The sequence below is a fragment of the Tenrec ecaudatus genome, chromosome 9, assembly GCF_050624435.1.
Source record: "Tenrec ecaudatus isolate mTenEca1 chromosome 9, mTenEca1.hap1, whole genome shotgun sequence".
NCBI classification, from domain to species: domain Eukaryota; kingdom Metazoa; phylum Chordata; class Mammalia; order Afrosoricida; family Tenrecidae; genus Tenrec; species Tenrec ecaudatus.
Genome location: NC_134538.1, coordinates 131,384,705 through 131,397,331, shown reverse-complemented (window position 1 = coordinate 131,397,331; position 12,627 = coordinate 131,384,705). Strand labels below are relative to the sequence as shown.

The following is a 12,627-nucleotide window of genomic DNA, read 5'->3' as shown; positions in this document are numbered from 1 at the left end:
TTGTCTCTATTCTTCTGCCTCTGGCTTGGAAAAGCAACCAATGGCACCATATAAAATATCGCAACAAGAGCCGCGTCCAGCCAGCGTTCCGGAGGCTTATTCTCCCGGTCCTTCATTCTTTGAGGTTGTTGGAGAGCAGTTGCCACCCCCCACCCCACACCCCCCACACCGACCCCTGCCTTCAGCCACCCACTCAAAATGGGGGTGGGGATCAGAGCCTAGTAATGGTCTTCAGTTGCCATCGAGATCACTCCTGTGAGTCAGTGGAGAGCTGAGCTTCATAGAGTTCTCAATGGGCAGAAGGGTTAGCCAGGAGCCCTGGGGGCGCCATGGTTAAGTGCTCAGCTGCTAACCAAAAGGTTGGACGTTTGAATCCAACAGTGGCTCCCTAGGAGAAAAGAACTGGCCTTCCACTCCCATAAAGATTACAGCCAAGAAGCCCCGTGAGGCAGTTTGCTTTGCCAAGGAGGAAACCTCTGCATCGAATTGACTGCAGGATGCAAACCAAAGCAAGCTCTCTCCCTGCCATCTGGTGGGAAAAGCCACCCTCTAGGACAAAGTAGAACTTTCCTTGTGGGTTTCCAAGATTATAAGTTTAATGAGGGGAGAAAAGCCTCATCTTTCTCCCATGGAATTGCTGGTGGTGTCAAACTGCTATTGTTTCGGTTAACAGTTCAACGAGTAACTCACCACGCGAAACTCAGCACCCCATCCGGGCTCCTACAACAACAGTTAGTTAGGCCCAATGGGATGCATGTTTAACAGAAAACTCCTGTGTACCTTCCAGATTCATTCTCAAACCACTGCTCTAAGGCGAACATTCTAGTCGATCCGCATGTTAGAAAGTGGAGGACACCAGGAGAGGCCCCGTGTATTCCAGTGTTATGTCCCTGACCTTGAAGCATGTCTCTTGAAGGCCCAGTCGAGCGCTGGTGAGGCTCCAGCTTCCCTTTGCATCAAACGTGATTTCTCCAGCACGCCAGGTGCTTTCACCACTCTGCTCAAAAGCAGGAGGAACTCTGTTGCCCCAGAAGGTTAATCACCAGACTACTAGCCAGGAGGCTTGTGGTTCAAATCCACCAGTTGGAGAAAGATGAGGCAGCTTGCTTTTTGTGTGAGAAGATTTACAATCTTGGAACTCCTATGGAGCTACTCTGCTCTACTCTGTTCTCTGGGATCTTGAGTTATTCCGTGTCGTCAGATTTCTGTTCATCGTTCTGATATTTGGTACCTATGCATCTTCCTTCTTGAAGCGCCCGTTTAGATGGCATCCAGGCTTTGGAGGACATGGAGGCTAGATGAACTCTCAAACTGTTGCCTGAGATCATCATTAAACACGAATGCCTAAACCGAACATGCCCAGAAATCTCTGAACCAAAACAGTACTTCCTCTTACTGTGTTAAGCACATCTGCTTTGCGCCTGGTGCTCTTTTAAAGAATCTTCTATGGGGGATCAAATTGAAAATGGCAACAGGGAGACTAGGCTGGGAATTATAGGGGGCAGTGAGTTGCCGATAATAGTTTTCGAGTGAGAGAATTGTGAAAGGTAGCAGGATTTGAACAATGTGATCAATGTCGCTGAAAAGTATATGTATAGAAATTTGAAATAGTGTATTTTTGGCTATGCGTGCTCTCACCCAAATGTAAACCGAAACCCCAAATCCTTTCATTTGAACATGAACATCCTCTGGGTTCAGGTAGCCCACCGTTGATTGTTGGACTGAGATTTGGTGCAGGAATCTGCCCCATTCAACTGGAACTTGAGAACAGGGTTGGGGGACACAAGGCAGGTGTCATGGCTTAAAACTCATAGGTTGAAGATGGAAAAATAATCTAGATAGTATTCTTGTAGACTCTATTGATTGAGTCTGAAAATTAGTCCTCAGCTTAAGATGGTAATGCCCTAGGTCTGTACTTGTTGAAGCTCTTGCCTCCGTGCTATGTCTAACCCTCAGCTTTCTTCTGCTTTCTCTCATTTATTTTAGGGTTGGCGGTTTCCCTCCAACTGTTACATGGCGACATCGAACAGATTAGAAGAGAATATTCCTCAGTATTTTCTCATGGAGTGTCCATCACGAGGAAGTTGGGGTTTTCTAATATCATCATGCCTGGTAGGTAACTGCACAGTCTGTGCAGCACAAGCAGTTTGCAGTGGTTGATGGTTTGAACCAATCAAGAAGCTCAGCAGCAGAAAGACCTGGTCGACTGCTCCATAACGATATGACCAAGAAAACCCTGTGGACCAGTTCTACTGTGGAGCACATGGGGCCCCATGCATCTTGTAAATATCATGTATATGTAGTTGACATATACAATTCTACACCTTTCCTGATTTTTTTGGTGTATCTAACTGTGCATACATTTCCACTGAGGAATCCCAAAATATATACCTGCCTGTGTTCGCCAGGGTTCTCTAGAGAAAAAAAAAAGCAGAACACTTATGATGATAGATAGATAGATAGATTTATATACTGACATGGAATTCCACATAGCAGTTCAGAGGGCTCAGTTCAACTCACATTTTCTTGGGATAGTTAATGTACTGAAGGTCCTTCAACTCATGCTGGCTCCTCGTCCAAGGTCAAGGAAGCAGATAGCTGCATTTGCCCTCAGGCAAGATGAGCAGACCTGGCAGAGTGGGGCAGCAACCGCAGGAAGATGAGAAGCTGAGGCGTAGCAGAGGCCAGTAAAGTGGGAACGTAGAGAAGCAGGTCCCAATGGAGCCACAGGTTCTAGCAATGCATGCATGGTGACACAATCCACCAGCAGTATTGTGAAGCAGGTGATAATGGAGCCTCAGGCTCTATGATGCACAGCAACTCGACAAGATCCATGGGTTGGCTGGGTCCATAGGTAGGTCTAACTCATGAGCACAGGTCTGATCACCAGGGAGAAAGAAAGAAGGAGGCCAGCCTCAGAAAGCCGTTTATCTCGGTCTTCCTCCAATAAAGCTGTGACCTGATTGACAGGCTAAACTCCTCCCACATATTCCTACCGGAGCCAAGTTGGCACAGAAAACCTAACTATCACACTGTAGTACATGGAAAAATGTGGATTAAGGAGATTCACACTAAAATAAGTGCCAAGTTTATCAAAACTTTGCTGCCTCTTAGAGTAAGACAGTTACAATCTGTCAACCACAATAAATTCAAGAAGTGTACTTCTTCAACTCTTGTGATAGTAGTTAGGGTTTTCTGAATGCTATTGCGCACAACCCAAGGACTTGAGCTGGAAGGGTGTTGTTTACTGATGAACAAGGTGTTTTTAGTAAACTTTGGGTTCGTTCACATCAGCAAGCCTTGACTGAGTGGTGACTGCGCCAGGTGCAAAAGTAGGAAGAGTGCTTCGTCCTACTGACACTTGCTTTGCAGCAGACGGTCTTCTAGGTATTGGGGCCACAGCAACAGAAAAAACATCCCTTCCTTGATGGAGCTTACTGTCCACTGAGGAAAACTATACTGTGTAAATAAGATATATATGTTTGTGACTGTAAAGTGCCAAGTCAGATAAAGGGTTGGTGGATTCGGGGTTTGGAATTTTAGGGAGCTGTGACGGTGATGTCGGAGAGGATATGAGGATGGACTAAGACACAGTGTATTGTTGCATGTTTGTGTTGAAAACCTTTGATGTGTCTTGCCCTTTGTTCATAAGCCAAGGAGGGGCTTTTGATTCGTTGTTGGATTTTGTTTGACTTGGTCTCCCATTAAAACATTTCCACTTTTTAGCTGTTAGCTGGAAATTTGCATGTTAAGTAGTAATGTTCCCATGGCTGGACACACACCCTCCCCTAGAACTGCACATACCCCCTCCCTGGTCCACAAGTAAAGGGTGAGAAATAGAAAGACCCAATGAAATACTTTTAGATTGTTGGGTGTATTTTTCAGTAGATCCTGTGTCAATTTCACATGTAGGGGAATTTGTTGCCCACAGGGTACCTGCTGCTGCTTTGAGCCCCAGTGTGCCAAGACGCGAACAAAGACTTCACAGGATACAGAACTGATTGCCACTACCCATTGCCATGTTTTGTGATCTGCTTTTATTTTTCGAATTGGCAGATACCTACATAACAAAACATTTGACATTTCAAGGGTCTTCATTCTGAAAATTCATGCATGTGTGTTGGGGGGCTGGGGGTTCTGAGAACTGGTTAAATGCCCCCCTCGGTGCCCTGACCTAGTTTAGGGACCCAGTGGACCTGAGTATACCACGCTGTTGTCCAAAAGGACTGCTCAGAAGGCTGTGTACTTGGTGACATCTTCTTCAGGGTGGCTCTTGCAACTGTTCATTATTTCTTGAAGTTGCTAAAAATAACTGGCATTTCCTCTTCAGCCCCACCCCACTCCCCAAAATTGCATCCCACTGGGAAACAAATTGATGGGTAGATCTAATATAAAAAACATATTTCAGAGCAGACTATAGCTAGCTGCTGGAAGAATTTCCCAGCTTGATCTCTGGGCAGTATCAGTGAGAAATGGAAAAACAGAAAGCTGGGTGACACTTCATCTGCTGAATAATTGCCTGGGGTGTGCAGTGCTCCTGCGGCTGTTGTCTGGATCTAATGATGGAAATGAGCTTTCTGTGGCACAAGTCACACTTCTGTCCCCTCCCTTGTCCAAGTGGAGCCACGGCCACTCTCGTGGTGTCCAGGGGAACAGCCTTTTCTGGGAAGGGGCAGCAAGTCCACAGACTGCCAGAGATTTTTTTTAAGTCACTTTCTTCTCTCCTTTTCATTCTCCGCTTCTTAATATTCCAACTAAGAAACCCCCTGGGCACATTAAGCTAGCCAAAAGGTTAGTGGTTCGAACCCACCAGTAGCTCCCCGGGAGGACAGTCTCAGTGAAGATTACACCCAGGAAGACCTATGGGTGATTTCTAGTCTGCCACATCGGCAGCTGTGAGCTGAGATGACTTGGGGCACCTAACCGTCATCGCGTGGAATCTTTCAAAGTGGGGCACAGAAGTAAGGATTCGTTTATTTGTATCCCTACCTTCAAGCACCCTTAAGACGCACTGTGCTTACTTTGGGAAGCCTGCAGTCCTCACTTGTTCCCCGTTGTTCTGTGTCAGAATGTCGACTTGCTGATGAATTCTCCTTATTGGGGGCTCTAAAGGAAACTAGCCGAATGCTTCAGGAAAGCCCAGTGCAGATGACTTGTCTGATCTCAGCGATCCCCTGACTGTCTGCAAGCCCGACCTTTTACATTTTTAATATTTCTTTCACTGTGTAGTCTTGTCCTTCAGAGTTAATTTGCATCCACAGTGGACAGCTAGGGTCAGGACTGGTCAGACACATGCTTGTATCCATGCAACCGATTTGACCAGCCCAGTTGCCACCTCTCTGAATGAATTATCCGTGGTTCTGTGGTGACAGGCTCATGCACATAGCTCGCTCTCGGAGTCCCAGGACGTCATCAATGCCGAGCTATTTTTGAAATGGGAAAAACAGAAACACAAAGTCTGTCCTTGAGCGAGACCAGGTTCTAGGAGGGTGTCTGCCTGTCTACTTCAGTGGCACCTGGACGGCCTGTGCACTCTTCCCAGGGGGGAGGGTAGGCTATTCAGCACTGTCTTAGGGCACAGGATGCTTGAAGGAGAAAAGACACGTTTTGTGAAGACCCTCTGCATTTTACAAGCCAGATAACTCTGAAGGGACTTGCCTCCTGGATCTCCGAGCGTGTGAGAGGGAAGCATTTAAAAAAAAAAAAGTTTTAACGCGCCTGTGTTGGTGTAATGAGTTACGCATTGAGCTGTTTACAAAGGGTTAAAAAATAAAACAAGATTGAAATCAGAGCTCTCCAAAAAAAATGATATGCGAGGCACAAGCGTACATTTAATTGTTCGGGTTGGCCACCATCAAAACAAAAAAAAAAACGAAGTGAAATTAGTTTTCAGGATAATTGTGTTGTCCCCAGTACATCAAAAAGACGGTAGTCTCAGTAAGTCTGGAGTCATTAAAGAAGAGACAGTTTGCCTTCTCCCCTTTTTTTGGCCTCCGGCTGAGAGCTGGTGAGTATGTGACGGTGCATCTCTCTCCACACCGCACACATTTCAAGTGCTCAGCTGCCCCACGTGGCAGCGGCTCAGAGCCCGATGGGGCTTGGCTGACTGTGTGAAGCCAAGGCTGGGCAACTGCCAGACATTGCTGGACAGAAGCTGGTGGCCTTGTCAGGGATGTCACAGAAGGTCAGGCGGTCCCCTCCCCTCACCCTGAGATCCAGTCTGAATCTCCGTAGGCAACATTTTCTTATATTCCCACCCCCCGGTCCTCTGTGTGCCTTGAGCCCTTGCTCCTGCTTCTCAGCTGTTCCATTGTCCCTCTTCGTCACACCCCAACCAAGCCGCTGCCCATTGCTCCACAGGCGACGTTCTCAGCTGGAAGCTCTTCGGAAAGAGACTGCCAGGGCATTCTTCCTCTTCCATGGGTTTGCACTGCCCGCTCGTTGCTAAGAACCCTCGAATACATACTTTTGGGTGCTTTCCCTTCTGCTGCTTGGAGTTGCTTGACTTTTAAAGTCATCGGCCCCCCTCATCCCTCCTGTGATGAATTCTGAGTCCTTGTTTATATTCTGGATGCTGCCAGTTTGTGTTGCTTGTGTCCTGGAGAGGTGGTCCCAGAACGGAAGCCAGCACTCACAGGGGGGGCAGCAGACCACAACCTTCAGGGCTCCACACACGCTTTTGCTGGTGATGCAGGATGAGCTGCACTAGCTTATTTTGATGGCTCTTCTCCCCTGTTGAAGCACACTTCTTCATCGACACATTTCTGAAGCTCTGTAATCCGGTTGCTTTCTCCGTAAAATAGAAGCCACAATAGTGTCTCCTGATTTGATTTGAGGGGGCTTCAAATCGTCTATGGAAATTTTTCATTATCTTTCCATTCCATTTTTTCCACAGACCTTTTGAAGCCCCCTATTGCTATGGCGATTTAATTAAATAATCTGCTTGGAGCCTTGGCAAAAGCCCTAACACATAGTAGGCCCTCATAAAGTTTTATAGCTGCTCCTACTAAGGTTACTATCATCAGTATCATCCTCCATAATCTACTCATACAGACATACTCCTGGGCTTTTTGCACATAACCTTTAAAAAAATTTTTTTTACCTAAAGGACAAACTATTTTTCAGGTCCCTAAATATCAGTAAGTAGGAGGTCAGATAAGACACTGGGCTAGACCCTGTGGCCACATGTGGTGGACTAAATGTGTGGTGAGTATCATTTTGTACCTTTATCCAAAGTAACCACAGGGCAGAATCGAGAGCTGGAGCCACAACCCTCCGTTCAGTTGAGGTCATGCTTTCCATCTACTGCATTTGACTTTAGTGATTGTGCCCTTTCCCACATGTCCTCACCGGTGTGGCCCAGCTATTATCCCGTCTGCAGCGGTAACTGGAGAACCCATCGCATTTGTGCATGCAGGGCATTTGTGCATGCAGGCGTCGCGGTCAGCAGGCCTGCTAAGCAGGAAGGTGTTGCAGGTCAGACATTTGGAAGCCGGAGGTGTTACACACATTGTCAGGACAAGAGCTTTTCACACTCGTGTTCCGATCCGCTCCTTGATTTCTCTGCTAATTACCCAAGATGCGCTCCTAACACCATTTGGGCGCAGTAGTCTTCTCGGGAGCTGACCTCAAGTGTATCGATGTTAATTAGCACTTGTTTCAGCCGTATCCGTCTGCATGTTTTGGCAAAGCATGGCCCTTGCAGGACTGGCTCTAGCAAGCTGTAACATTCCTGGGGAGAAGCGTATGTAGAGTGTCGCCCTAGAGAAATGTTCTTTTTTGTCAGGCGACCTCTCTGTGAAAAAGAAATCTTATTTTAATACTAAGATTTGGGGAAAGATAAATGGTGACGGTGATGGAATAGAAAATTAAACCGCAGGCAAATAGTATCTCTGGATGCCTTCCGTTCTGGAAGTTCCTTTGTATGTCCTTGAGGCAGCAGAAGGCAATTTTTTAACAGAAAGGAACTTTAGAAATAGTCTTATTCCTCCAAGCCAGTCTCTCTGTCAGCTCATTTTAATGACGCAAGAACCCGAGGCCCAAAGCTGTTGTTTGTTACTCAGTCTAGACGAGCTTCCCACAAGGAGGCAGTGGCCGAGGTAAAGGTTCTCTGATTCCCATATTCCTACCTGCCTGTGATCCTGCACCTGCTGGGTTTATGGCTCATCTCCCTTCTCTTGCTCCTCTGTCAGCATGCGCCGGCCTCTCCTCGTGAAGCCTGCCCCCACTCCGTGGCCCGTGTAAGAGCCCTGCCTCATTGAGTCCTCTGGAATCCCCTCCTCGTGTTGGAGAGCTTGCCATCCTTCTACGTGCTATGTTTTTACTGAGAGCGTTTTTAGGTTGCTTTTGATACTTGTAGGCTTCTCTCCCCACTAATATTTAGGGAGGAGGGGAGCTTTTTCATGGTTCAGTCGACAGGGCCTAGAGTAGTGCCTGCCACATTGTCGACGATCAGCATTCACTGCCATCAAGTCAATTCCAACTCACATGAGCAGAACTTCCCCCGTGGCTCGCTGAGACAGTAAATCTTTACTGGATGGAGCAGACAACCTCATCTTCTGCAGAGAGACTGTTAGTTTTGAACCACTGACCTTGTGGCTAGCAGCCCAGTGCATAACCCACTATACCACTAGAGCCCCTTGTGGGTGTGCAAAATATATATGTATTTGCTAAATTACTATGCGGAGAATTTCATGACGTTAACCACAGTCTCAGCCCCCCTGGCAGCATTGTGGTTGAGCGTCGGGGTGCTTGCTGCAAGGTTTGCAGTGTGAAACCAACCACCAGCTACTCCAGTGGTTCCCAACCTTCCTAATGCCACCACCCTTTCATACAGTTCCTCAGGTGGTGGGGACCACCCCCAACCATAACATGATTTCTGTTGCTACTTCATAACTATAATTGTGCTGCTGTTATGGATCGGGTGACCCCTGTGAAAGGGTCATTTGACTACCAAAGGGGTCGCGACTCACAGGTTGAGAACCACTGACCTACACCAAAGGAGAAAGGAAGGGCCTTCTACTCCTATGAAAAGTTACAGGCTCGTAAGCCCACAGGAACCATTTTACTCTGACCTGTAGGGCTACTATGAGTCAGCATCCAACTTGATGGCAGTGTTTTTTTGAGAGAGCCACAGTCTCGTCCTCCCCCACTCCCCCAAACACACACACACACTTCCACCTTTGGGCCTAGTCGACAGCCAAGAAAAAAACGATTGACTTGTAAACCTCTTCTCTCTGTTGAGGTGACAACATCCTTGTCCTCCAGCAAGTGAGAAGATAGAAGGTGTCTTCCCCCAAATACCTGGGCTTCACTTTACAGAGCAGCTAATCCTAATGTGACGTGGGCAGACTATGAGTAATTATGAGGAAGTTCCTAAAGTTAAAAACCCTGTAGGCAAACTTGTCATCACTCTCGTGTATTTTATAGGCTGTTTGCAAGCAGAACAATTCATTATGTGTCACCTATTCTAAAAAGTAAGGAATATTACTATTGTTAGCTAACATCCCTTGCTGAAGTAACTGGGTGTGAGTGTTTGATTTGTTGGTTTTTTTTTTTTAACTGGTCAATTCTGTTAATTGAAAATCTATTGTTATGAATTTCCTCTCACACATAATATTGAAATAGCATATGTATGTGTAGACATTTATAGTTTGTTGAGGTTGGTTGATTCAGAGAGATTTATGAATTTATTCACCCTATGTTGTAATTTTTTTAAAAGTAACTGTGTGTGTGTGTGGTATAGGAGTATACAATGAGGCTTCAACAAGTTTGTGAAAAAATTCTGTCTTTTCACTCCATTTACCCACAAACTTGCTGAAGCCCCCTTGTATATGTAGGAACTGATTAAAGTGGGCTTATTTTATATTTATGTATATACACACACATATATCCCTTGTAAAATATATAAGAAAAATAATTATGAAAACAAAGTAAAATATGAATATTGTTTACAGGGCATTAAAGGATGTTGCTTTGCCCCTGGACCCCTGTTTATTGCCTTCCCAAGGAGTTTCTGCCAGCAATCTGAAAGTACTAGAAATTTATAAACTAGCAACCCTGTGTCAATTCTATAAACTAAATTTTATAGGTTTGTTTATGGTTTTTATAATGGGTGATTTAAGGTTTCATCTCTTTTAAGACTTCTCATTTCCCCTGTTGTATGAGCCATCTGTTTCCTGGTCAGTCCAGGTCATTCACAAATGATTTTATCAGAAAAAATTGTTCCTGTGGAGGATGGTGATCAGGGACATTGGTATTCCCCCATTCCTCTGCAGAGCTAAGGGGGACTTTCCTGTAACTGCTGTGGTCAGGAAATTTTCATAAATCTCCCAATGGTGGGCGTGGTCTATGGGCATTTTTCCTTTAATGACTTGCTTTTTTTCTGGGGATTTTTTTATTAAATAGGGGTGTGTGTGTGTTACTTTTGATTTTTCAAATGTTTGAAAGCTATCTTAAGTAAAAGTAAGTTCAACTTGGCCAGCCTTTTAAACTGTTCTAGCATCACTTCGCTCGCTTATTTCTCACATCTCAGTCCATTTGCCACTTCCCCTTAGTTGATGCCTGATAGGAGGTAAAGGCAGGCTGGTAGTCGGTTTAAGTTCGCTAGTTGGCAAAAAGTGCTCTCTTCTTCCCAGGCAAGACCAAGAGGAAGGCACGATCAAAAAGCATTCAAGTTTGATAAATAACCTGTGGAGGAGGGGGAGATAATGCACATGCACCTAACTAAGTCGATACAAATCTAGGGCTTTGTTCCTTTGTTTTAGACCTGGACGGCATGACATATTAGGCTAACGTTGTCTGAATGGCTGGATTGTTATTCTGCTTGCGTGTGCCTAAAGCACTTACCTGGTTTCTTCTAGCAGTGAGATCATCTGGGCTGTGGATTTTGGACAAGATGCAAATTGCAGTTGTACCCTTTGTAACCCCATTACCTTCCCATTCCATTTAGGCATTTCTGCAATGCTGTGCTGTGCCTGCAGAGTAGTAAAAGTGCCCCCTGCCATGCCGTCCTTTTGTGATCACACCTCCTAAATGAAATGAGGGGATTATGGAAAGTGCCCAGGTTTGACGGCAATTTGCCCCTCTGTTCCAGCATCGTCGTCCTCGCTGCACCTTCCTCTTCTCAGTTACTGGCAGTGGAGGTGGGGACTGGGGGCGCTTGTGTAGATGAATAAGGTGTAAGTCTACTTCTGTATGCGTAACAAGCAAGGATGATTGATAACATGTTTCTGGGTCGAGTGCTTTGTTACATTTCCTAGTGTGCATAACATGGTTCTAATTCTCTTTCCTCCTAGGCGAAATGAGGAATGACTTATATATCACTGTAGAAAGGGGAGAGTTTGAGAAAGGTGGGAAGAGTGTGGCCAGAAATGTGGAAGTCGCCATGTTTATCATAGATAGTAGCGGCCAGACCTTAAAGGTAAGTTAGCATCAGATTCGTGTGGGGTGTGTATGTGTGTGTGTAAGAGAGAAACTATTCCATGTAATTGCATTGGGTTCGTTTTTAATTCCACCAGTTAATTTCTAACTGGCAGCATTTCTTTCTTGCTTTTATTCTCTGCCCTTGTGTCCTTCTTCTTGCATTTTTTTAAAAAACATTTTATTAGGGGCTCATACAACTCTTATCACAATCCATACATATACATACATCAATTGTATAAAGCGCATCTGTACATTCTTTGCCCTAATCATTTTCTTTTTTTTTCTCCTCCTCTTTTCTTTTTTTACATTTTATTAGGGACTCATATAACTCTTATCACAATCCATACATATACATACATCAATTGTATAAAGCACATCTGCGCATTCCCTGCCCCACTTGTATTATTTTTTATCATTCACGTAACCCATCAGAAGAAACAGGAACAAAAAAGAGTTTCATAATTGAATGTTCAAATTAATTAGGGCAACCATTTGCATATAGTAGTGATTTCTTGAGAGGAGGCTCTGGTAATATAACGGGTTATGGTTTGGGCTGCTAACCGCCAGGCCAGCAGTTTGAAACCACCAGCTCCTCCTCGAGCGGAAGATGGGGCTTTCTACTCCCGTAAAGAGTTTCCGTCTCAGAAATGGTCAGGGACCCTTCCTCCTATCCTATAAGGTTGCTATGATTGGAATCAACTCAGTGGCTGGTGATTTAAGTTGATTTCTTAAATGTAATATTTTTATGCTGCTTCCCCCCATTTTCTCTCATAGTTTCAGAGGAGCATAATTTTTACTTCAGTGGCTAGTAAAAAAGTAAAGAAATAAATCATATTAATCTAGTCTGCTCAACTTTATGTATTTCTATTTCGGCCAAAACAGATCTTGAGGAATGGGGTGTGACGAACGTTGCGGTTACGGTTCCTTTGTGGGAGAAGTACTTTGTATGAATCCGCTCGCGATGGAGAAGTACAATTACTTGTTCAAATCAGAGGGTTGGTCCCCCACTTAGTGAGCCAGCCGCTGAGGCACAGAGCGGGCCATTCACTTGAGCAGGTTGGGAACTTTGCCGTGTGGGTGAACTCCAAATTGGGCATGCAATTGCCCATTTCCCACGCGTCCCGTGGAGGGCCACCTTGCTGGATAGGCCCCGAGAGAGCAGGTGAATTAGACAGACGTGGCTCACTAGACAGCCACGAGTAC

The 12,627-nt window shown here is 45.3% G+C and overlaps 1 protein-coding gene across 3 annotated transcripts in view; it reads left to right on the top strand.

Moving 5' to 3' along the window:
• DOCK4 (dedicator of cytokinesis 4) overlaps positions 1-12,627 on the top strand; it is a 481,793-nt gene that overhangs the window by 303,860 nt on the left and 165,306 nt on the right. For all 3 annotated transcript variants that reach the window (XM_075558568.1, XM_075558567.1, XM_075558566.1), the window contains exons 13-14: positions 1,987-2,112; positions 11,298-11,422. In XM_075558568.1, coding sequence (XP_075414683.1) covers positions 1,987-2,112; positions 11,298-11,422 — 251 coding nt within the window. The remainder of the gene's footprint in view (positions 1-1,986; positions 2,113-11,297; positions 11,423-12,627) is intronic.